Here is a 25,613-nt window from a genome sequence, read left to right as displayed (position 1 = left end):
CGGTGGAAAGGTCATTTGGTAACCTTCAACTGCCAATATGCTTGGTAGCCCTGGTTGCCTGGAGATTTTAAGTAATTCATTCCTTTTCAATATATTCTCCCTTACCATAAATTCTCATTTACCTTCTCCCCCCCTAACAACGTTATATTGCATCTGCCGTGTATTTACCCATTCACTTATTCGTCAGATATATTATCCAGTTCTACAATTTCTTGGAAAATTCCTACATCAGTTGACTTGCACCTAGCAGTTGCAATTTGCATTCTTATTTGCCAACTATTTCAGGGCCAAAAACATACAAAACAGGTCACACAAAACATCACATTTATGAATGGATGCGTGAGCCCGACTGACTTCCTCCACAATCGTTGTTTGCAAATGATCTCTTAGCCCCGCAGAGAGTTAACGAAGTGCCAACATGGCACCTGCACTCCCAGGTCTACGTTGGCTTCATCTCATGCAACTCCCCCATTTCAAAAATGTTCACCTTTTTTTGATCGAAACCGTTCACAGCGCCGTTCTACCACTTCTCTCCAATCTCTCCCAGCCACAAAACACCTCAGAATGTCAGCGTTCCTCCAATTTAGGCCACTTGGGAACTCACGAATTTCATCCCTTCAGACAAGGCGTTCCTGCTGAGCTGCTGAACATCATCCATAATTGTTCTCCTTTAATCCAGCACACTACTTAAATCAAGCATTGTCAACTGCCCTAATATCACGTTGGCTGCCCTGGTGGCAAATCGTTATTGATTCTCTCGCAGTGATCAACCTGGGAGGTTTAGTCAAGTGAGCGTCGATATCTAAGTGCGGCAATGTTATATTTTGGCGATAAGGTAAATCATAAAATGTAGGGAGACTTGCAAAAAGAAAGAATAAAAAATTAGGAAATTCAAATAACCCCTCTCAACTTTAAAAAAGAAGGTTCTATGTTTAATTCAGTCCATGCATTATTTTAATAAAGGAATGCAAACGTTCATTTTGACACTGATTGAGCAAAATTACCCTTTCGTTGTGTGAATAGTGAAATCTGATGGATAAAAGCTATTTTTAATCTGGATTTGGAACGAGCGTGGAAATCTGTGACCCTGTCCGATTATTTTTTTTTGTTATAGTTCGCCGTTCGCTTTAAATCAGTGCTGTAATCGTACTGATGGGCGAGATGGTGGCACCCTGTTCATATCACCAGTTATTAATGCAGAGGCCGAGGCGAATAGTCCCGGGCCACGAGTTCAAATCCCACCATAGCTGCTAGTGGAATTTAAAGTCTGTCAATCACAAATCGGGAATGCAAAGTTAGACTTAGCAATGCAATCGCCATCGATTGCCCTTAAAGCCCACCTGGTTCACGAATCCCCTGGCCTACATGTGACGACAGATCCAGAACAGTGTTGTTGACCCTTTACCTGCCTTCTGAAATGAAGTTTGAAGCCGCCCAGTTCAAGGGCAAGTAGCGGTGGGGAACAAAGGCTGGCCTTACCAGCGATGCACACATCCCATGAAAGAACTGATTTTTAAAAATCACACTCTCATTTCCATGCTGACACCTTCGAGCGATTGCAATGCAATGAATGGCAGCGCCCGAATTGGCATCACAGGGGAACAAAACAACAATTTATACTGCATGTGATGAGAGTGCTGATTGATGGGCAAGTGGTAATGCCATGGAGGACGCACGAGTGATGGCGACTGACTCCCACTGCCAAGCAGTCAGCGAACCTGACTTGCTCATTCTGCCTGGAAACCCAAAGTTCCCAGTTGTTCCACACATTCCAAGCACAGAACTTTTTGAAGGAACTCACTAAAATGTTCATTGTTTTCATCAACCGGTTTCGGTTCCGGAAGTTATTATTTCCCAACACACACTATTGTATTCTGGTGCCTAGTAGACGCTAAAGGCAAAATTCTGCCGATCCTGGAGATCTGAAACAGAAACCGAGATGGATAGGTTCTTGATGGGTAAGGGGGATCAAAGGTTACGGGGAGAAGGCGGGAGAATGGGGTTGAGAAACTTATCAGCCATGAGTGAGTGGTGGAGCAGACTCGATGGGCCGAATGGCCTAATTTCTGCTCTGATGGTCTTAAATAAAAAATGCTGGCAAAACTCAGCAGGCCTGACAGCATCTGTGGGGAGAAAGACAGAGTTAACGTTTCGAGTCCGCATGACTCTTCTACAGAGCCTAATATATTATTTTGTTTGCGAGATCTACGGAAGCGCAATCATTACTGGATGATTTCAACTTGACCGTCTCCTGTACACTCAAACCTTTGCCTTGTTTCACATGTGATTATGTCTTGCTGCACATGAGGTTCAGAAAGGCGCCCTGTCACCCAGGATTGTGGGAGCAGCGATGATTGCGGGAGTTGCGGTTTTTGATGTACTTTTGGTGTTAACAATGGCCATGTGTGTGGGTACGAGAATTTGTGAATGAGTCTGCGTGCGAGAGCGTGGGTGTGAGTGTGTGGGACATGGGGTGTATGTGAGTCCGAGTGTAGTTTGTGTGTGTGTGTGCCTGTGTGTGTCTGAACGTGTACGCGTGTGTGAGTGTGAGTCAGCGTGTGTGTGTGTATGAGTGCGTGTGCACACGCATATATCTGTGACTGAGTGTGTGTATGTGTGTGTGTGTTTGTGTGCGAGAGTGTGTGAATGTGCCTGCGTGAGTGAGTGTGGGTGTGAGTGAGCCTGTGTTTGTGTGTGTTTAAGTATGCATGAGTGATTCTGTGTATATGTGTAGCATTGTTTTGTATCTGCTTGTGCGTTTGTATATGCATAAGAAGATGGATTCCCCTTTCGCTTCGAAAACTTAGTGTTCAGCAAAGGGGATCAGGAGCTCACCGTCCAGGATCGTGTTGTCTCTCACGTGATGTTAACTCAAACCTTGATTTCCAGACCAAGTTGCAGATGAGGCCAATGTTAGAAAGCTGGATGAATGCACCGACTCTGCGGAGTGCTACCTTGCCTCACGGGGATCTAACAATGTTCTCTTCAAGTGTTGAATCAACCTGAGGGCAGAACATTCCCACCGTTTGGATCTGCCAAGCAGATTGTGCCCATGTGGTGGGGAGCAAATTACAGGCTCTGAGATTGGCTTTTGAAATCTCTCCCTGTCACAGCTTTTGAGGTTTCTATGTAGCAGGTGCCCGTCCTCCTCTGGGCGTGGAACACCGCCCTTGGGTGCTGCCTTTGGGGTGCTGGCATCAAGTCCCTGGGAGTTGTGTAGCCGACCAGTGAAGATAAGTTCTGGTGAGCATGGACCCGGCACGAGGACAGTAGCCACTTGCAATAATTTAGACGCTAGGGATAACCACTTTACAGGCATGGACGCGTGTGTACCTGTGCCTGATTGTGAAAGTGACTGTGCTCATGTCTCTACCGGTTGGTGCTTCTGTAGATGACTTTGTGGACGTCTGTGAACACACTGTCTTGTGTGTATGGGTGTGCGTGTATTGGTGTGCTCACTCATTGTGCCCACTCGTGTGTGTGTGTGTGTGTGTGTGTGCGTGAATTCCTAAATAGTGTTCATTTTTGTAGAGGTTGTCAAGGTTCAGCGTTCTAGACCCTTACACATGCTAGGCCAGTGATTGCATTTCACACCAAGGAGTGCCTCAACCCCATCTACTCTTCGTTATATATTATCAGCTCCAACAACACCCAACCAGCTCGACACCCACAAGGAGAACGCAGCCAGCCTTGATGGGCACCCCGCCCACCTTCTTCAGCATTCACTCCCTCCACTGGTGGTGCACAGTGGAAGCAGTGTGCAGCGAATGCAGGATGCAGTGCAACTGGTCGCCAAGGCTCATTTGGCAGGACCTTCCAAGCCGGCGATCACCACCACCGAGAACAAGAAGGACAACATATGCATTTTGTCACCATCTGGAATTTCCCCTCCAAGCCCCACTCACCAACCTGACTTGTCAATACACCGGCTGTTCCTTCACTGCGGCTGGGTCAAAATGCTGCCGCTCCCTCACTGACAACACTGTGGCTGTACCTGCATCAGGTGGGCTTGCAGCGATTCAAGAAGGCGGCTCAACACCAGCTTCTCAAGGGGCAATTAGGGTTGGGCATTAATGGCTGACCTTGCCAGCAAGGCTCACATCCCGTGAATACATTTTAAAAATCCACACTTAAACGTGTTGGGAGCAGTTAGAGAAGTGTTTACGAGGCTAATGCCCGGCATGGGTGGGTTGCCTTATGAGGAAAGGTTGGGCAGACTAGGCTTGTATCCGCTAGAATTTAGAAGAGTAGGAAGCGACCTGATTGAAACATATAAGATCCTCATTGGTCTTGACAGGTTTGATGCGGGGAGGATGTTTCCTATTGTGTGTGAATCTAGAACAACGGGTCACTATTTAAAAATAAGGGACCGCCCACTTAAAACAGAGATCACAGAATTACAGTGCAGAAGAGGCCTTTCGGCCCATCGAGTCTGCATAGACACGTGAGAAACACCTGACCTACCTACCTCATCCCATTGACCAACACTTGGCCCATAGCCTTGAATGTTTACGATGTGCCAAGTGTTCATCCAGGTACTTCTTAAAGGATGTGAGCCAACCCACCTCCACCACCCTCCCAGGCAGCGCATTCCAGACCCTCACCACCCTCTGGGTAAAAAGGTTTTTCCTCACATCCCCCCCCCTAAACCTCCTGCACTTCACCTTGAACTTATGCCCCCTTGTGACTGACCCTTCAACTAAGGGGAACAGCTGCTCCCTATCCACCCTGCCCATGCCCCTCATAATCAGGAGATGAGGCGAAAGGTTTTCAATCAAAGGGTCGTGATTCTTTGGAACTCTCTTCCTGAAAAAGATGGTGCAAGCAGAGTCTTTGAATGTTTTTATTTTTCAGGCAGAGGAGGATAGATTCTTGTAAACAGTGGCGTGAAAGGATGTCGAGGGTCGGTGGGATGCCGATCAAATCAGCCATGATCCTATATAATGGCGGAGCAGGCTCGAGGGGCTGAATGGCCATCTCCTGCACCTTGTTTGTCTGTTGGTAACAAAAACAGGGTCGACATTGGAAGGGAATCATCGTTGCCTATATCGGGAACAGTCCACAATTTTGGCACAAAATTAAGTGCGTGGGTGATGAAACCAATAATAACACTTGTTCATGAAATGTAATGAGATATGCACAGTCTTGTTGAAGGCGAGCCAACATCATTTCGTTAAAACTAATGCCGTTTTATTTTCATCCAGTGACAGAAAGAAAAGACATGTCCTTATATACTTCACACAAAAAGAAAACAGCCTTAAAATATACCGTGCAATAGAATGTTACTGTTGCTGATGGGGCTACAATATCGCATTGAAAAAGCGAGAAGGGAAACGCAAGGTTTGTTTACACAGCACATGTGAGTAACATTGAATTTAATGACTTTGAGGGAGGCCAACTGACAGCGGCAGATCAACGCATAATTCATAAGATTTTTTTTTTAAAGGTGAAGCGCTCGTTTCCTGTTTTTTTTTCCAATTTTCCTTAAAATTCTGCGATTTAGGGAACATGGGGGTGGGGTGGGGGCAGTGGAAGAAAATGCGAACGTCAGTTGGTGGCTGAGGGGACGGAAGTCTATGCCAGCGGGTTAATGACATAGACCTGTCTTGCCTCTGTCCTCGTCCATTGGCTTTGGCCGCACTGTCTCCACTAACATCTGTTCTCCACTGCCCTCCATTCCCAGGGGTCATTCCAGGTCCTCAAGTTATCTATCCATCCATGCCATCTGGAACATTCCATCAGGCCTTTTTCCAATGCCCTTTTGCCTTTCTTTTCCTCGTTTATTTTTTTTTTGCCTCTTCCCCTAGACATTTCCCTCCAGTTGACATCACGTGTCGAAATTAACCAGCTCCCTTTGACGTCAGCTTCCCCGGGGCGCCCCCTGCTGTCCCAGCTTGGCCGTCCACCGCACACACGTCATGTCCCATTGAGTCCTGCCATTTCAGGTGTTTTCAAACTCTTTTGAGTTATCAACAGTCACAGATTGCAACTCTTTCGAGTTCAATCACAGTTCTTGGTTTTTCCGGGAGTGGGACATGAACCCACAACCCTCTGGTTCAAAGGCGAGGGTGCTATGAACTGAGCCACAGCTGACACCCGATCTCTCTTATTGACGAACCAGCTTCCAGGACCATACCTCGCTTCCGGCCACGCCAAGGCTTTGGCAGGAGACGATCCGCCCTTGCCAGTCGGGAAGAGTGCGGCTGCCTTATTCTCTGTTAATTCAGTTCACAACGCCATGACCAGTTTTAAGTCTTGCCCGAATTTCTTTGTTAACTACGTTAACCCTTGAAAAGGTAACCGATTTCCAACGTTTGATCACAAAGGGGAGTATTTTCTTTGGATGGCCAGCAACCTTATCTAACTGACTGTCAGATATCACCACCAATGTCCAGCACGTTGCAAGCATTAGGTGTGCGGAACCGATGACTACAACGGGGTCTGGCAGCCGATTGGGCAACGCGGAATAATGTTAGCAATTTAAATTAAAAAAATATATATCGTGCACTGTTTTGTCGTGACGTCTTGAGGTCCTCATAAGGTACTGTCGGCAGTCTCCATAGCTCCTTTCAAGCTGAGCGTGGTTGCAGAATCAGGCAAACTGAAAGGTCCTTCAAAAGAGGCTGAACAAAATAAAATATGTTTGCTGTGAGATAGATCAAACCCTGATTCTCAAGCGGCCAAAATCAATTATTAATTAATTATGTAATAACATTTGCTTTAACCAATCATTAGCAAACAGGGATAAAACAATGTGTCTTTCGGGTACAAATTAACCTTGGGCGATGGACCTCCTGTCACATTTGCTCTTTAACATTCGGTTGTCTTTGACTTAATGGGATTCAATATCAGGAGGGTATGTACTGCGCTACAGCACAGATGATTTGTTTTTTTTTCTTGCGTTTCTGCTCAGTTCGAATTTCCACCCTGCCAAACGTACATCCAACACCCTAAACGTAGATCTGATTTGCATTTCTACCCAGGTCTCTGTTTTCCTTCGCTCCGTGTGTTACCGCTTGCCCTTGCAGTTTCACGCACTGGAGGTTAAGTAAACCACACACTTGCTGCATTAGGAATTAACTAGCACAGGGATAATGCAAATTGCCCATGTGGCTGATCAGCAAGTAGAGCGGAGACTGCATCTAAATTGGGGCCTCCATGTGGCAATATTGATGACAGCGAAATTTTCAAAATTCACCACCTTTCCTGTTTATTAACTTACAACAATTCATCGATTCTGCATTGCCAAAACAAATGCTGAAATACCGCTGTTGTTGTCAGTGATTCTTTATTTCGCCCAAGCGTCCGCTGATTAAGCCCCCCTTCTCCGCACCCCTCACCCACGCCCCTCCATCCCCCACTCGCAACTCAGACTGCAATCGGGTAGAACCCATGACCCCTTGAAAAAGTTGAACTTGTCAAATGAGCTGCAAATATATTGGACCCGAGGACGTGTAATGAGGAATAATTACTTAATGAGTTATTAGCGAAGGAAAGAGCGATCGTGAAAAAAAATATATAATTCAAACTCATTTTGAGGGTGAGAAGCTTGGGTCTGAAATTAGTTTCTTCAAAATAAATGAGGGAAGTTGCCAGGGCCTGAAGACAGAGGTAACTAAGGTGGAATGTTAAAATAAGTTGAAAGATTAAACTGTAGGGAAACAGTGCAAGACTTTGACCAGATATTACACATCTATCGACAAAAGAAACACTCTTGAAGGATATACCATCCACGGCTAACTACAGAAGTTAAGGATGTTACCAAGTTTCAAATAAAAGACCTCCACTGCTGCAAAAATCAGTGGTGTGCCAGCAGACTAAGAAACGTTTACAAACCAACATATGATGGCTAAAAATTAATAAAGAGGCAGAATTGGTGTATGCGAGAAAATCAGCGGTAATTACATCGAAGAACAGACCTTCAGTTGAACGTGACTGCGAGACCTTTAGAGGGTTAGTCGGGGAAAAAATAACTGGAAAGAAGAAAATCACAGAAACATTGAACCAGTGTCTTGTGTATGTTTTCATGGCAGAAGAAAGAAAAATGCATCTGATGATATGGTAGAAAAGCAGCTGCAAAAGGGAGTGAGTGAAGTAAGCCACTCATGGTTAATAGGGAAAATGTACCAGAGAAAAAAGGGGAATTAAAGATGACAATCCCCTGGAAATAATGGCCGGTATCCTACGGTCTTCGTGTAAGTTGTTGCAGCGATAGTGGGTGCATTGTTTGAAAGCTTAGAACATTCCCTAGAATCTGGCGCCGTCTCGGTTGATTGGAAAATCACAAATATTAGACCCCTATACAAGAAAGGAGGGGGTCGGAATCCAGAAAACCTTTGTTCACTTTGCCTAGCACCTGTTATTGGAAAATGCTAAAATACATTATTAAGAAGGTTGCGAGAGTGGTGCAGGCCTAATGTCCACTGGGCTAGCATTTTAGCCGCCCTGGCTATTGATTTAGAGATTCGGGTTCTAATCCCATCCTTGGGGCTCGTGGGATGTACATTCGATTAATAATCCTGCAAGGTAAGCCAGTCTCGCTTATGGTGACCGTGCTACTATTGTCGCAAGCTGCCATCTGGTTCACTAACGTTGTTTAAGGGAGGGCATCTGCCGTCCTCACCCGGTTCGGTCGAAATGGGTCCGCCGGCTCACGAAAAGGAATCAGAGAATCACAGAATGTGTCACAGCACAGAAGGAGGCCATTCGGCCCGTCATGCCTGCGCCAGCACTCGGAACGTGCAAATCACCTGGTGCCATTGCCCCGCCCTTTTGCCAAAAGCCACCACAATTTTCCTCTTCAGGTAATAATGGGATCCCCCTTGAATACATCAATTGATCCTGCCTTCATCAGACTATCAGGCAGTGCATTCCAGATCCCAACTTTCCGCTGCGTGGGGAAAAAAAAGGTTTCTCCTCATGTCTCCATTGATTCCTTCAACAATTAACTCAAATCTGTGCCCTTTCACTCTCGATCCTTCCTCCAATGGAACAAATTTCTCCCTATCTACTCTGTCCTGATCCCATATGATTTTGAACGCCTCTGCCAAATCTCCTCTAACCTTCTCTTCTCCAACGAAGAGAGTCCCGAATTCTCCAAACACAATTCTCCTCCGCAACGGAAGTCCCTCATCTCTGGAACCAGTCTCAGGAATCATCTCTACAATCTCTCGCAGGTGCCTTCAAATCTTTCCTAAAGTCTGGCACCTAGAACTGGACGGAATACTCCAGTTGAGGCCAAATCAGCGTTTTAATCAAGTTTCACATAACCTCCGTGACTTGTACCCCACGCCCCTACTAACATAGCCTAGGATACTGTTCGTTTTCATTATTCATGTTATCGGGGAGGCGATCATGTTGTGGTACTGTCGCTGGACTAGTGATCCAGGGAACCAGAGTAATGCTCTGGAGGACCTGGTTTGAATCTCCGCCACGGCAAATGATAGGATTTGAATGCAATAACCATCTGGAATTAAAAGTCGAATAATGACCATGAAACCATTGTCAATTTTTCCAAAAAATAAACCATAAGGTTCACTCACGACCTTTGGGGAAGGGAATCTGCTGCCCTCACCTGGTCTGGTCTACATGTGACTCCAGACCCACTTGACTCTGAAATGCCCTCGGAACAAAGACAATTAGGGTTGGGCAATAAATGCTGGCCTAACTACATCTCATGAATGAATTGATAAAAAAAAATGCTCTTTCAACATGTCATGCCGACGTCAATGTGGTTGACTCTCAACTGATCCCTAAAATGTTCCATTCAAGGGCAAGTAGGGATGGGCAACAAATGCAGACTTTGCCATCGACTACCACACTCCAATAAGGAATACCGAAAAAAGAACTGGAAGGGCATTTGGAACATGATAATATTATCAGGCATATCTAGCATGTTTTGTGAAAGGAAAATCGTGTTTGACAAATATATTAGAGGTCTTTGGGGATTTAACAAAGTAAAACAAAAACATAAGCAGATCTATATTATTGGGGGTGAAAGATCAGCATGCATAGGTGTTTGACCAATTAACAAAAAACAAAATCAGCATAAATATGTCACCCTCAAGTGAGCAAAATGCAACAAGTGGAGCGCCTTGTGTCATTGGGTTTTCTGGAAGTCAAAAGTGACAATTCCTGTGTATCATTTTTTTTCCTGCTTTGCTGTCTATGAGAATGCTTTAATATGATTGGTGCCTATGCCGCTTGATGCTATCACAGTCACATTTAAGGATGCAAAGAGAGGTAGCAAATCAAGTTGCGAGGACAACACAAGAAGCTTGCAAATGGATACTGATAAGGCAATTGAGTGGACAAGAAATGGCAGATCCAGTATAATGTGGGAAAATGTGAGGTGGTCCACTTGGACAGGAAGAGTCGGAAATCAGAATATAATTGAAATGAAGGGAAGCTGCAGAGTGTTGTAGTGCAGGTGAATCTCGTTCTTTTTTGTACATGAATCACCATAAACTAGCATGCAGTTATGGGAATAAATGAGGAAGGGAAATGGAATGTAGACATTTAACGAAAGGTGGGGGTAGCATGGGCTATGCTGAGGTTGCACATGGCGTAGCCTGTACAGTTTTGTTCTGCCTATTTTAGAAGGGATATACTTGCATTGGAAGGCATTCGGAGAAGGCTCACTAGGCTGATTCCTGGAATGAAGTGTTTGTTCCATGACAGAAAGATAAAGCAAGTTGGCCCTATACACACTGGAGCTCAGATGGATGAGAGGGCATTCTGTTACAACACACAATTCGGATGCGGCTTAACATTGTCACGGCTGTGATGTTGAATCGCTCGTGGAGGAATCTGGAGCTAGGGGCCACAGTTTAATAATGCAGAGTTTCGCATTTCAGACAGTGATGAGAAGGACTCTTCATTCACTCAAACAGCCGTAGGTGTTGGGAATTTCCTTCGTAAAAAAAGAGTGCAGGCGGCATCAATGAATATGCTGCAGGCTGAGTGAGAAAGATTGTTGGTCCTGAAGGAAGTCAACGGTTGTGGGGGACAGTGAAGGAAGTGGAATTAAGGCCGCAATCAGATCGGCCATGATCAGGCTGAGGGGGCGGAGCAGGCTCAAGTGGCCGAATGCCGCTCTCCTGATCGTTGTCCTTATGATCCCATAATCTTATTATCTGGCTGGTGTGGGGAAAGTTCGCAATTACTGCGCTGCTCCCCAATAGAGGGAGAGTCGCATATACATATATATGTGTGTATATGTATATGTATATGTATATATATATATATATATACATATACACACATATATATGTATATGCGACTCTCCCTCTATTGGGGAGCAGCGCAGTAATTGCAAACTTTCCCGACACCAGCCAGATAATAATATATATATATATAATAATATATATATATACACACACACACGTGTGTGCGTGTGTTTGTGAGTGTGTGTGTGTGTGTGTGTCACAAACAGTTATTCGGTTATATGGAAGTTAATTGTGACAATTCCTGTGTATCTTTGTTTTCCTGCTTTGCTGTCTATGAGAATGCTTTAAAGTGATTGGTGCCTATGCCGCCTGATGCTATCACGTTACCTGGACGCCTATAGGTCCGGTTAATGTTGTTCCAAACTGCAGGTTGAAGAAAAGGAAGGGGAAAATCACGCCACAGAGATCGCTTGAAATTTAAGATCAAGGACGGGCACTGTGAATGCAATTACAAAAAACGTGACTAACCTTTCTGTTCACGCAGCTATAAACGTGTGTCTGAGTTTCAGTGGTTCATTACCAAAGCCGTGAAACATTTGCACTGCTGAAGCTTAACATTTCAACCATGCTGCAAGCGTTGCCTCACCTTTTTTCCTCCTTTTGATTGTGGCCGCCACACCGGCTGCTACACAAACTAGTAACAAGGCCACCCCGGCCAGGTAAAGGTAGCGAAACAGCATTTGAGTCGAAGAATTAGCTGTAACATAATTTTTTAAAAAAAGGACGACTGTATTAGGTTTCATCTTTTGGGCATTTCAATATATCATTCATTTCACCTTCGCTTGCGGCCAGCATGTCTTAAGTTCAAAAGCTTGTTTATGGAATAAGCTTCAGATTTTCCACAAAAAAAAATGACATTTCTGACAACGAATTGGCGGGAAGCAACACGGAAACGGTTCTTGTTTTTTTTAAAAAAATCTGAGTAAAAGCAAGCAAAGAATAATGGTGAACGCTTGATCCTTCGACGACAGGGTCCAATAAACTGGTGCCGCACTCCACCCCACTCCACCTATTGGGTCGGTACCGGGATTATGGCCTTTCTGGTTATATATTGATGTCAACCAGATTTTATATTGATCATAGATATCGCCGAAAAACTCACCGTCGCTCTCACCGAAGCTAACATTACATTCTAGCTATGGCTGTCTGAATTCAAGTATCAAAGCCGGCACCCGCAGCTGGGATGAGATTTTAAACCCACCTTACCGGAGGGTCACCCTGGGTCTCTGAATTGTAACGGCCTTACCTACCGCTACGCCACCCACGAGAGAACGGAGGAAAGCGAGGGAGGCGATGGAAGCGGCCCGAAGTGTCCATGGTCCTGACAGAATAGACAAGAGGCTGCTGATTCCAGGAACGGGAATGCTGTTAACGGCAGGAGGTGGGGTTTTTAAACTTGATTCTGGCAATAGATTTAACCTGTTCGACGACCCTTATAATTCCGACCTTATTTCGGCTTTGAAGTGGACGGACTGGATGTTACAGGTGTAATTTCAAGGCGGGAGATGTCGAATTGGCGGCTTATCCCACGCCTTGCCGCAATCCCTCTAGAAGGGTCTCAGTGCCCCAGGAAATGCGCCATTTCGTCTCATAAGCGGCTCATTCTCTGTTGCCCATTTTAAAGCAGCGACCAACCGCAAGCTGGACCTTGGGAAATCCCATGGAAACCAAAACCCAGCAAGGTGATTCACTCCTCTCTCCAGCTGTTTTCAACCATGGGAAAGATTATCCCCTCTCTTTCCATGCTTAATGGCTTGTAAATATGTTTTTTTTTTATTTTTGCAAATTGTCACCTCGGGGTTTCTATGAAAGTGTAGCTACTGTTCATGTTTTGATTGCGAATAGCGCATTGGAAGGGACTCCATTGTTCGTTGCATAATCCAGCTGAGCCACTAGGTGAGCCATCACCTATTGGCTTTGATTCACTGATGTGTATGAATAGCCCCCTGGATTTTAATCTTATTTTCATCCCATAGAGATGTCGGAGCCACATTTCAGGCGGGGGAAAGTATGTAGGATTTGCTAAGATCTACTCGGATCTCCTTGCGGGAGGCGATGGATTACTGTTCATATCAGTGAATTTGGAATCCAGAGGCCTAGGTTTGTCCTCTGCAGGTATGGCTTCAAACCGCCTGATACTTGAATTCACTGATTCAAGCTGGAATATAAAGCGCGTCTCTGTAATGGTGACTGTGGCAACTATCATGGGGTGTTGCAAAAATAATTTTAAAAAATAGCCACCTGTGCACTGAAGCCCTTTTCAAGGTGAGGAAATGTGCCATGCTCACCGCCCTCACCTGCACTCAACTCGAGAGCAACAAAAATATGGTTGATTCTTCGCATCCCGCTGACATGCTAAGTTGAAAGGCAATTTAGGGTGGTGAGGGGGGAGGTGGGGGAAGACGGTGGCGTAGTAGAAATATCAGTGGACTGGTAATCTAGAGACTCAGGCTCATGTTCTGGTGACACGGCTTAAAATCGCACCAGGGTGCCTGTCGCAAATCAAATTCAAATAATAATTCACCAATTCGAAGCTGGTCTCAATAATGATGACCATGACCATGAGACGACCATCCATTCTTGTTAAAATAAAGAGCATCTAACTCATGAGCAGCTTCCGGGAAGGAAATCTGCCATCCTTTGCTAGTCTGGCCTACATGTGACTCTAGACCCCCTCCTCCCTCCAAGGCAATGTGGCTGACTCTTAACAGTCCTCTGAAATGGCCGAGCAAGACGCTCAGTACCAGGGCAATAGAGAATAGGTAACAAATGGTCCCCGTGACGGCGAGGTCGATGTCTTAGGAACGGGTAAAGAGATCGCCTTGAAATATCAACTGGTTTAGGGAGCAGTTAACCTGAAGCTTTCATTCGAATGGAACGGGTGGAGTGAAAGACTGACGGCAGGAGTGATACTTGTGATGCTGCGTCCCGTACAAAGTGGAAATCCATCCACTATGGACCTAGGTGAACTCTCACACTCTGCACTCACAACCCATCGCATCTACTTCCTCTCATGTCAGGTGGGTATATTTTTATGTCTCTTGGACGAATGAATGGGAATAGACATTCTAACAAGAACACTCATTCGTTTTTCGATTAGACACCGGCCGGCAGGTAGATCGCACTCACCGTGGACAGTCACCTCCACGGGTTCACTTCTAGCTGATGTTAACAGGGCCCCGTTTATCATCACTTTATAGCCGCAGGAATAGGCACCTAGGTCGCCTTCAGTCAAGTTGCTGATAGTGAAGGTGGCAGAATGGCCGCCGGCTGAAGCAGTCCGGTAGTTGGTGAAATTGGTTTCCCCATCTCTTTGTAAAAAGAATGAAACGCCAGTGTGTTCTCTTCTGCTCCTGCATGTAATAGACACGTTCCCACCGATTTCAACCTCTGAGGAACGTATTGATATGGCCGGCTTAAAAGTATCTGAAACGCCCCCAAAAAAAAAAGAAAGATAATGAATGTTGCCGAAAGTTAACTCAATTTCAAATACTAAAGCCTTTGGCGCCAAGGAACGCAGGCAGCTGACAACGTGCCCCTCGCCAAATTTGGCAAAGCGGTTGCAAATTTAAGAGCGTGCGATTAAACAGTGCTTTAAACCAAGCGAGGAGAGGTCGTATTGCCCGACCACTTTGTCACGCGTGACACTCCCTTCTACTAAAGTCAAGGGAGCCGAACCTTGGCCAGGTGCGCGTGGCTGTATGGACTGCCCTCCAAAACCAAATTCACCCCTAAGCCTTTACGTTAAGACATTTTAACGAGACATGACTCACAAAGAGCCAAAAAAAAATAGACACTTTTTGTAAATTGAGTCATTTTTTTAATCCGCAAAACAGAATGACTAAGGATCACCTGCAGTGACACGCCAATTGGCAACAGCGCTTTTAGCGTGAGGGGAGGTTCAAACTCTTTCGAGTTCTCAACAGTCACAGATTGCAACTCTTTCGAGTACAATCACAGTTCTTGGTTTTCCGGGAGTGGGGCATGAACCCCACACAACCCTCTGATTCAAAGGCGAGGGTGCTGCTATGAACTGAGCCACAGCTGACCCCTCTATGGGGAGGTTCAAAGCGGATCCCCAATGAAGGTCCCAAAAAGGCAGTTGCGCAGTTAGAGCTATCAACGTTTTTTAGATGGAATGTGGATTGTTAAAGGTGGGCAGGGATCTGACGATGCCAAGAGTCATCAAGAAGATGGAGCATGGCAGGAGCGATTAGATTATTGCCTTGAATAAAAGCAAAAACACTGCGGATGCTGGTAATCTGAAATAATAACAAATTTAAAAAAATCCTGGAAGAACATCAGTTGGTCTGGAGCGAGAAACAGAATTAATGGTTTGAATCTATTGAACGGGAGGGAGGTAGAAATGTAATGGGTTTTTTTATGCTGTTGGAAAAGGTGTCTGGGGTGGAGCCAAAAGGGGACGTCACGGGTAGGATAGAGGGCAGGGCAGATTAAATTACATAAATGTCAATCAGCAAAAGATATTGGGGATTATAGTAGTAAAGGAACAATGCATTGATCCAGAGAAGGTGTTAATAGCAGGACGAAGGTCAGCACTGTAAGGTAGCAAAATAGCAGAATGTGCCATTAGCAGTCTAGAGCGCAGCACTAAGGGCGAAATACTGCAGATGCTGTAAATCTGAATTAAAAACGGTGCCGTCTCAAAGCAAAACCTGATAACAATATACGGATTGGCATTAGGGAAAATAGATAGTGTCTTAAAATGATTAGTCCCCTTCCACGCAAAGTAAATGTTGAGTATATATTTGAAAAAAAAAACCCACTAGAGAATCAGAGCCCAATTATTCCAAAGAGTTTCGGCTTGACAAATGGTTAATGAGCGAGTTCAGTTACCCTGATTGTCAGTTCAACTGAATATATCCATTGAAGAGCGAGGGGGGCAGTGCAGTCCCCCCAATTGCGTCTGTGCACCACCGCAAGATTTGACAGTTCAGAAAGAATGTGTGTTTGCAAAAAGGCAGGGACCTGTTTCCATCCGAACTGGCAGCGACGCGATAACCTTTTTCAAGGCCCGTGCATTGTCAAATTGGTAAGCAACATACAAGGAGGGCGAGTTACCTGCAACAGTCAGGAACGCGGAGTTGCTGTCACGCGATATCAATCTCCTGCCCCACACCGTTGTCTCACACTTGCAGGTGTACCTCCCTCCGTTTACGTGGGAAAGGTTGCTGACGGTGAGCGAGGCAAAAGGATGATCAGTGCCGACGGGCAGCGAGCGGAGCAGCAGATTGTCTTTATAGAAACGGAAGGAGTTGACGGGGTTCCAGTTGGGAGCGGAGCAGCTGATGCGAGCGGTGCTTCCTTCCATATAGAGGCCGGATTCTTGGTCCATCGAAACGGCTGCAGTCAGCATTAGCCCTGAAACACCCAGAAGCAGAAGTAAAACATATTGCAGCCATTTGTATTGTCCAACATCTATTGCCCATCGCTAGCTGCCCTTGACAAGATGGCCTTCTTGAACAGCTGCCGTTCAGGTGATATTAGGTACTTCCGCAGCGCTGTGAGAGAGGGGGTTTAATTCGCTCGATGAGCCTGCTAGCTCTAGCGCACTTGTTTTCCTTTTCATTTTAACTACAATTCACTTTTCTGATGGGTTGGGGCGAAAATTCCTTTTGAGCCGTAAGGCTAAGTGCGCAGGATGACATCAAACAGGCTTTATGCCCAGTGCTTGCGTTTAAGGGGTGGGCAATGCTGTATCGTCCATTAGGGCTTTGCAGGCCAAGTTGAATGCATGTCCGTTGCCATGGCATTCTGTGGTGGGGAAGCCAAAGGGAGACGAAATTGAATTATTCCTTCATTGACACACTGCCCACTGTCCATTTCCATCGTCCCTTAGACGATTAGTCAACAGGAGGATGACCCATGAACAGAACAATTGTGTGCAGACAAGTTCATGGGCAAGTGGTGTTTTAGTGGCAAAGTCACTGAACTAACACGCCACAAGGTGAGCCCAATTCACTGGTGGCATGGATTCAGGTCCAGCCAGAATAGCTGGTGGAATGTAAATTTAGTTAATTAAATATCGAATTCTATCGCCTTCCTCAGTAATGGCGACCATGAAATTATCATCGCTCCCCAAAACCCATGTGATTCTCGCATGCACTTTAGAAAACAAACTTGCCATCCTCACCCGGTTTGGCCTTGCCTCAGACTTATCACTCCAGACCCACGGAAATGTAGTTGACTCGCGATTACCCTCTGAAATAGTCTACTCAGTTTCAATGGAAGTGATGGGATGGGTAACAAATACTGGCCCCGCCAGCGATCCCCACATCCCGTGAAAGAATATATCTAAGGAAAGCTCAATTTCATTGCAAGAAATGGAACTGATTTTCCATCCGGATGTAAAATGTTCCGGCACAGCCAATGGTAAATGCTGGATTGCTCAAACCCCAAGGGGGAACTCGAAACAACTGCTACAGCTCGTTTTGCAGTTGGTTTAAATTTCGACAAGTGTAGCTTGAATTCAGCAGGGATAAGTACGCCAAGCCCTATCAGTTTTACGAAACTAGGACAAACATTTATTAATAAGAGGAATGATTTTTTAAATACACACATAGGTGCTCAAATTACTGCAATGATTATTTCTAAATCACCTAATCAATCTACCTCCCAGTTAAACTTTAGATAAGGCGACAGTAAAACACGTATATTTTAAAGTACTCAGGTAAAGAAGCATATCCTGAACCAATCGAATTCAAAGTGACTTTTCCTGACTTCAGTTCTTTAAATACAGCATTTGAGGCATAGATGCTGAAGTGTGTTCTTTCTTAAAAGGTCTTAAAATGCGTACCCTTACACACAGCCTTTGCTCCTTTATACATATTTTCACCTTTGAATGCCAAAACCGGTTGTTTCACTAGGTCTTAGGGCTTTATCGTTCTGACAATATAAATCGCTCATAGATCTAAGTTTTACCATTAACCTTTGGGAAAATGAACACACTGTTCCTTAGTTCGCCGGACTAGGTGACACATTTCACCCTTCCTTTGAAAACAGTCGAGGCTGGTTTATTTCAACATGCACGTGTTCTTTCACCTTAACTTCTAAACATCCCCCATGTTCACCGCGTTTACATCAAAGCCTTCAGGCCAGCTGCCTTTAATCCAATTAAGTCACGCACACACACACACACACACACACACACATACACACACACAGACATATACAGACATGCATATATATAGACAAATACCACTATTACTCGAGTTTATAATAAATTCCAACAACGTTCTTAGAGTTATTAGATCTTCCTGACAAAAATTAATAGGAAATGTGATTGCACCGAGTTTTTGTTTTTATTGAACTCACGTGCTACTTTTCTTCCAACGAAAACATTAGTAAAATCTGGAAGACTTTAGGCAAAGCTGGATTTCTTATAAAACAATAGAAATAATTACTCACTTTGGACAGCAACAACGTCACTGCGAATAGATGGAATCCATCTCCCTGACACCTCTCTCTCATAATGGCATGTGTAGTTTCCATCACTGTCCTTGTTGACAGTCATGAATGAATTTGCAGCCGAGTCCCGTCTCTTCTCAATTTCCGTGGTCGTGTTGTCCCCGACTGACCGCCTGAGAACCCATTGAAATCGCCCAGAAGCGTAGCTCATCGGGAGGAGGCAGTTAATGCTGACGTCCTCGCCGATCAGGTATATCGGATGCCTGGGATGCAAAGAAATTGCTGGAGGAGGTAGGGGGTCTGAAACGACATGAGTTATTGCTGGTGTTAGATACAAAAACTGAAAGATGCACTGAAGTAGTGACCATTGCACTGTCCAACGCCATCCGGTGTGCAATCGTAGTCGTCGAGATTGAACAAATGGACACTTCAATTTAAATGTATTTCCTTCCCTTATAGATGTGGACACGCAAACATTAAAAGATAAAAGTGAACGGGAAGTGCTCATTTTCGGTGTTATAGTGGAGACGAACTGACCCATTTTCAAAAGATTTCATAACAGACTATGTTAAGATACGAATAGTGAACTGAATGCAGGTGTGCATCAGATAGAGCCATAACATTCAATCTAATCTTAAACTGAATATCTAGGCGACGGAAAAATGTGTAGTGGCAAAGAATACTTGACTCTCGTGACACTTACTGCAGAAATCAGATTGGAAAACAGTAACGTCAATATAGTTATTGTACCATTGTGAAACGCCCCAAGGCGTTCAACAAGGCCAATTGTCAGACTAACTATTACAGCAAAGCATTTTATGGGGCATGAGGATTAAGGGGTTAATTGCGTGATTGATAAATCTTCTTATGACGCAAAGGTAGGTCGGAGCACAAGTTGTGAAGATGACGTAACAGGTCTTCCAATGGATGTAGAAAGGTCAAGTGAGTAGTCAAAACTTTGACAGATGCAGCATAACGTGGCGAAATCTGAACTTGACCACTTTGGCAGGAAGAATAGAGAAGGACTAAATGATTTAAATGCATAGTGATTAATGAACTCGGCGATTAAGAGGGAACCTGTGTGTCCAGCATCACCAAATGTTATTGTGCGGGCACAGCATGTTTTTAGGAAGGCGAATAGAATGTTGTCGTTTACTGCATGGGGAATGGAAGATAAAAGCCGTGAAATATTGCTACATTTTCACAGGGCATTAGTAAGATTGCATCCTGAGCAGTGTGTACCCTTTTGGCTTCCTTACTTAAGAGAAAGATAAAATTGTATTGGAAATAGTTCAATAAAGACTCTCTTGACTGAGTCGTGGGGTGAGAGCTTTATCTTATGGGCGCTGGTCGGACAGGTTTGTCCTGTATCATCTGGTGTTTAGAAGCTTGGGGGGTGATCTCAATGATACATAAAAGACCCTGAGGTGAGGAGGCGTGGTCGATGATGTGAGCATGTTTCCCCTTTTTTTGGGGGGGTAAGGGGGAGGGATTCGAACCAGGCGGGCACAGTTCAAACATAACTGTCTACCATGTAAGACAGAGATGAGAATACTGTTCTTCTCCACCCCCCCACCACCCCACCGCAGTGATATGTTAGTCTGTGGAATTATCCTCTCCAGAGAGCAGTGGAGGCAGGGCCAACAACTATTTTTAAGTTTGAGTTGCATATTCTTGGCTGACAGGGAAGTCAACGATTATAGCATGCAGACAGGGAGGTAGAGTTGAAGCCACAATGAGATCAACAATGATTTGGTCAAACAGTAGAGCAGTGGCAAAGCGGGAAATGGCCTACTCCTGTTCCTCATTTGCATTATTAACTATGTTCACAAATTTGGACAGGCGACCAGAACCTGGCCAAAGAGATAGATTTTGAGCTGTCTATTCAGGAGGAGGGTGGGAGCTCGAATGTGCGGTAAAATCACGTTGAGGTCGGCGATCAGCAATGATATATTTGAATTGCAGAGCAGGCCAGAGGGCTTGAATGACATCCTGCTGTTCCTGTGTTTCCTATATTGCTATGAAAACACCTCGGCAATAAACAATCTGATCTGATTACAGCCTCATCTACAAATCCCTTCCTAACTCTGATACCCTTTGCCTGCCTTGCCAAAGTTGTTGAATGTAAACTCCATGCAGTGATTTGAATTCGCTTTCTGGTTTGTTTACAGGAGTATTGCTCAGGGAGTGAACGAACAGCTCAAATGAATAAGTAAATAGATAGATAGGTAGGTAGGTAGATAGGTAGGTAGGTAGGTAGGTAGGTAGGTAGGTAGGTAGGTAGGTAGGTAGGTAGGTAGGTAGACAGACAGGTAGATAGACAGACAGATAGATAGACAGACAGATAGATAGACAGACAGATAGAGAGACAGACAGATAGAGAGACAGACAGATAGAGAGACAGACAGATAGAGAGACAGACAGATAGATAGACAGACAGACAGATAGATAGATAGATAGACGGATAGATAGATAGACGGATAGATAGATAGACGGATAGATAGATAGACGGATAGATAGATAGACGGATAGATAGATAGACGGGTAGATAGATAGACGGATAGATAGATAGATGGATAGATAGATAGATGGATAGATAGATAGATAGATAGATAAATAGATAGATAGACAGATAGACAGATAGATAGATAGACAGATAGACAGGCAGACAGACAGACAGACAGATAGACAGATAGATAGATAGATAGACAGATAGACAGATAGACAGATAGATAGATAGTTAGATAGATAGATAGATAGATAGATAGTTAGATAGATAGATAGATAGATAGATAGATAGATAGATAGATAGATAGATAGATAGATAGATAGATAGATAGATAGATAGATAGATAGATAGATAGATAGATAGATAGATAGATAGATAGATAGATAGATAGATAGATAGATAGATCGACAGACCGACAGACCGACAGACAGATACAGACATACATGACAATGACGTTTCAGTTCTGGAGAAAAAGTGCAACATCCGAGTACCTGTAACATTAATTTGAACGGTAGCCACAGAATCCGAGGATATCCATCGTCCCAACATTCGTATCTCGTATAAGCACGTGTAGCTGCCCTCATTCTCCCTGCTGACGTATCGATAAGGATACGACAAGGACCGCCGATGTTCTTCAGTCAGCCGAGATGTGACGGGAGTGGCATCTTTCAGGATCCGTAAGCGGCCAATTGAGTTGGCCTTTGGAGTTGCGCAGGTAAGGGTGACAGACTCGCCTGTCACGTAGACGGGGTAATCAGGGTCCAGGAAGATCCTCGGCACAGGTGGGGCACCTGAAATGACATTACACTCTCAGAACCTTCACAGAAAGAGGAAAAGTAGAGAAACACGTGGTTCCTTTAAAAGTTCCAGAGCGGCCAACTTACTGTAAAATTGGTTTCAGTGCTTGGTCAGAACGCTTGACAATTATTAATCCTAGCCGTTCTGTGTACTTCATGATAGCATGTTCATTCGAACCGCATATGCGTGTCCTTCACTCCCCATTTGCCATAGTTATTCAATCAGGAAGGATATTCGTTCTAGCCCAGTTCAACTGATTTCTGTCCGAATGGAGATTCTCCAACTTCCCTCAGGAATGGAGCCATTTCGCTAAGGATCGAAATTCCCGCGTCCACCTCAACTCTCTCAACCATATTTTCAGCCCATCAGCAGCAAGACCTGCACAATAATAACCTTGGGCTGATAAGTGGAAGTTAACATAGGCGTCACTCAAGTGCCAGGCAAAGAACAACTCTAGCACCGGACAATGTAACCTTCTCCCCCTAGACACTCAATGGCATTACTATCGTGGAAACCCCCACGATCAACATCCTGGGGGGTCTAACATTGACTAGAAACTGAACAGGACCAACCATTCAAATACTGTGGCTACAAGAGCAGGTCAGAAGCTGTTAATCCTGCGACGAGTAACTCACCTCCTGACTCCCCAAAGCCTGTCCACCATCTACACGGCACAAGTCAGGAGTGTGGTGGAATACTCTCCACTCGTCTGGTTAAGCTCAGCGCCAACAATCCAGGGCCAAGCAGCCCAATCTAATGGTAGTCAATCCACAACATTAAATGTTCACTCCCTCCACCAACCACGCACAGCGGCAGCAGTGTGTGTACCATCTACAAAATGGACTGCAGCAACTCACCAAGTCTCCGTCAACAGCACCTTCCAAACCCGCAGCCTCTGCCACCAAGAAGTGCATGGGCAGCAAATGCAGGGGAGCACAGGAGTTCCCCTCCAGGCATCGCATCCTCTTTATTTGGAAGTTTACCCCCCTATACTTCGCTGGGTCAAAAACCTGAAAGTATTTTCGGTGTAGATTTGCAGGCACTAACTACAGTGATTCAAGAAGGCGGCTCATCGCCACTTTCTCAAGCAGAACTATGGATGGAAGATGAATAATGAGCTAGCCAGGGACTCCCAATGTAACACTGTCCATTTTACACTATATCTAAATATTAACATTGCCACACATGTCTTCACAAGGTTACGTATGTTGTCTAGAATATCAAAGGATTGAAAATGGATCCAACGGATTGGTCTGGTTGATAGCGTACAACTGAATGACGAATGGAGGACAAACTTTGAATTGGTTGATTTAATTTTAACAACGCGAGGCCGTTACCACCAGGAAGACCATGGACAGCAAAGGCACGGGAACGCACAAGCCCACCCCATCTAAGACCCGCGTCACCCTGACGTAGAACTACATCCGCCTTTCCTCGGCGTCGCTGGGTCAACATCCTGGAGCTCCCCTTCCTCATAGAACTGTGGGTGCTCCACATTGGCTGCAGCTGTTCCAGGAGAGAGCTCACCCTCATGCCAATGAAGGGTGGGCAATAACTTCTGACCTCGCCCCTTTGCCGGAACGAATACATAAAGCGACATTTCAAAGCCTAAGCCATGAATTCAGATGTCGATCCAATAATACAGCTGGTGGGGGTCGGGGGTGGGGAGGAATCCTTCAAACAAGTTTTATAAGGCACATTGATTACAGAACGAAATAAGGTCTCAACCGTTTGTAATGGCTATTCTAATTGGGGTCAGTAAGAACAGATGGTAACCACCGATCAGACACCTCTGGCAACTGACATTTCCAATTATATGTGTGAGGGTTTGTTGGCTTCTGGTGCTATCGAAGACAATATTGAGCATGCTAGGAACTGAGGCCAACAAGCTGAGCAACCAGGAAGAGTTCTACTGTGTATCCATGACGTTGAGAGACCGTGGGATGACGTGTTCAACATCTAAGCATATAAACCGAAAACTCAGTTCCAATGATCGTGTTTCTGAACGACATCTTTTTTGCCAGTGAGGATGGCCCTCTATTCAGTCACTGCCTTCTAATTCGTTTCTTTGGCAAATACCGATGCCAGATTTGCAAAAAAAACCGTAAACGTAATCCCTTCCTCAAGATCCAGACTGAGGGAGATAGGAGTTCTGTAATTTTTTTATTGGAAAAGAATTAGGATGACAAGTCACCTCGCCCATTTCAACGAGCGTAATTTGCTTTACCCACTTATCAGGGGTTTTTAAATAAAAAACAGCTCGTAATTCGGAAAAGCACTTCAGTGCCTGACGCTGGCCTTTCCGTTAACGTAACTGGTAGCGAGGAACAGTATAAGGCAGCAATTTGGGAGGAGAATTTTATATTCAAATCAGGAAGTGCTTGCAAACACGAGATACCAATTCGGCGACTTGAGGACCATTTGATATTTCAGTTGTAACGGCTTTACAACATTGTGAAACCTCGAATAACGAAAAGAAAAAAACGCTTCTGAATTTATTGCACAAATACATTAATTCATGTCACCTGAACGGCCTAAGACACCCCGAAAAGTTTCGATGTTCCTCGCAGGAAATCAGCCAATAGGCAAGTGGAACGTATTTTAACTCCACTCTTCCAAGATTAACAACGTTCGTGAATCCGAGGCAGAATCTAAAATGATCCCCAGCACGTTTTGGAAAGTGTTAATTGCAAAAGGGGTGCGGATTTCTTACTCACGTGTGATAACCACTTCAACAGCAGGACTCGGCAATGAACTGATCCATCGACCGGAAACATCTGTCTGGTAAAAGCATGTGTAGGTGCCTTCATCGTTGTTGGTGACGTGACTTATGTTATACGTGAGGGACTGTTGGTGCCTGGCGCTGGTGATGACAGCAACCGAGCCTTTCTGCAATTGGAATCGGCCAATTGGGGCATAGGATGGAACTTCACAGGTAATGGTGACTGCTTCTCCCGATAGGTAAACCGGGTGATTCGGAATCGCGTAGGTTCTGGGCGGCAGAGGCGGATCTGAAACGGTAAATTCCGAAATATGAAGTCCAAACGGCCAAGAGTTCAACCGACACTGAATGGAAAACGTTACTTCTTCTGTTATTTAAAAAAAAATCAGATATTTCATTAAGTTTCATCGCAAGCAACAACATTTGCTGCCCGGAACTTTGACCCCACTTGTCTCAGTACAGATAGAATTATGATATCATGACTCTCAAGAACATGCTAAATTATTTATTCAATGAATCAATTGAGGAGAATGGAGTATAAAAGTTGGGAAGTGTTGCTACAGCTGTAACTCTTTCGAGTACACAGTTCATGGTAACTCTTTCGAGTACATTCACAGTTCTTTGACTTTTTTTTTCCGGGAGTGGGACATGAACTCACAACCTTCTGACTCAAAAGTGAGGGTGCTATGAACTGAGCCACAGCTGACACCTCTTGCTACAGCTGTAAAGGGACTTAGTGAGACGGCATCTGGAGTATGTGAGCAATTTTGACCTTAAGAGTGGACATAATTTGATTGGAAGTATTTCAGGCAAGTTGCAACCGGCTGAGTAACGAGGTGAAGAAGTTGCCTAATGAGGAGAGGTTGAGCCGATTAGATCAATGCTCACTGCAGTTTAGGAGACTTAAAGGTGATCGTGTTGAAACAAT

General features: G+C 44.8%; 1 protein-coding gene across 1 annotated transcript; it reads right to left on the bottom strand.

The window, feature by feature from the left end:
• Positions 1-5,177: 5,177 nt before the first annotated feature.
• Positions 5,178-24,974, bottom strand: LOC144677230 (cell adhesion molecule CEACAM5-like; the record flags this gene model as incomplete). Its single annotated transcript, XM_078537408.1, has 7 exons — positions 5,178-6,623; positions 11,815-11,925; positions 14,358-14,654; positions 16,311-16,610; positions 18,657-18,956; positions 21,657-21,956; positions 24,681-24,974. Coding segments are annotated over 7 exons (1,691 nt in total), but the record flags the coding sequence as incomplete, so codon positions are not given.
• Between the last annotated feature and the right edge of the window lie 639 nt (positions 24,975-25,613).

This window comes from Cetorhinus maximus, unplaced genomic scaffold (genome assembly GCF_964194155.1).
Source record: "Cetorhinus maximus unplaced genomic scaffold, sCetMax3.hap1.1 HAP1_SCAFFOLD_2323, whole genome shotgun sequence".
Classification (NCBI taxonomy): Eukaryota; Metazoa; Chordata; class Chondrichthyes; order Lamniformes; family Cetorhinidae; genus Cetorhinus; species Cetorhinus maximus.
Note: the sequence above shows the minus strand (reverse complement) of the source record. Positions and strands in the feature narration are given on the sequence as shown.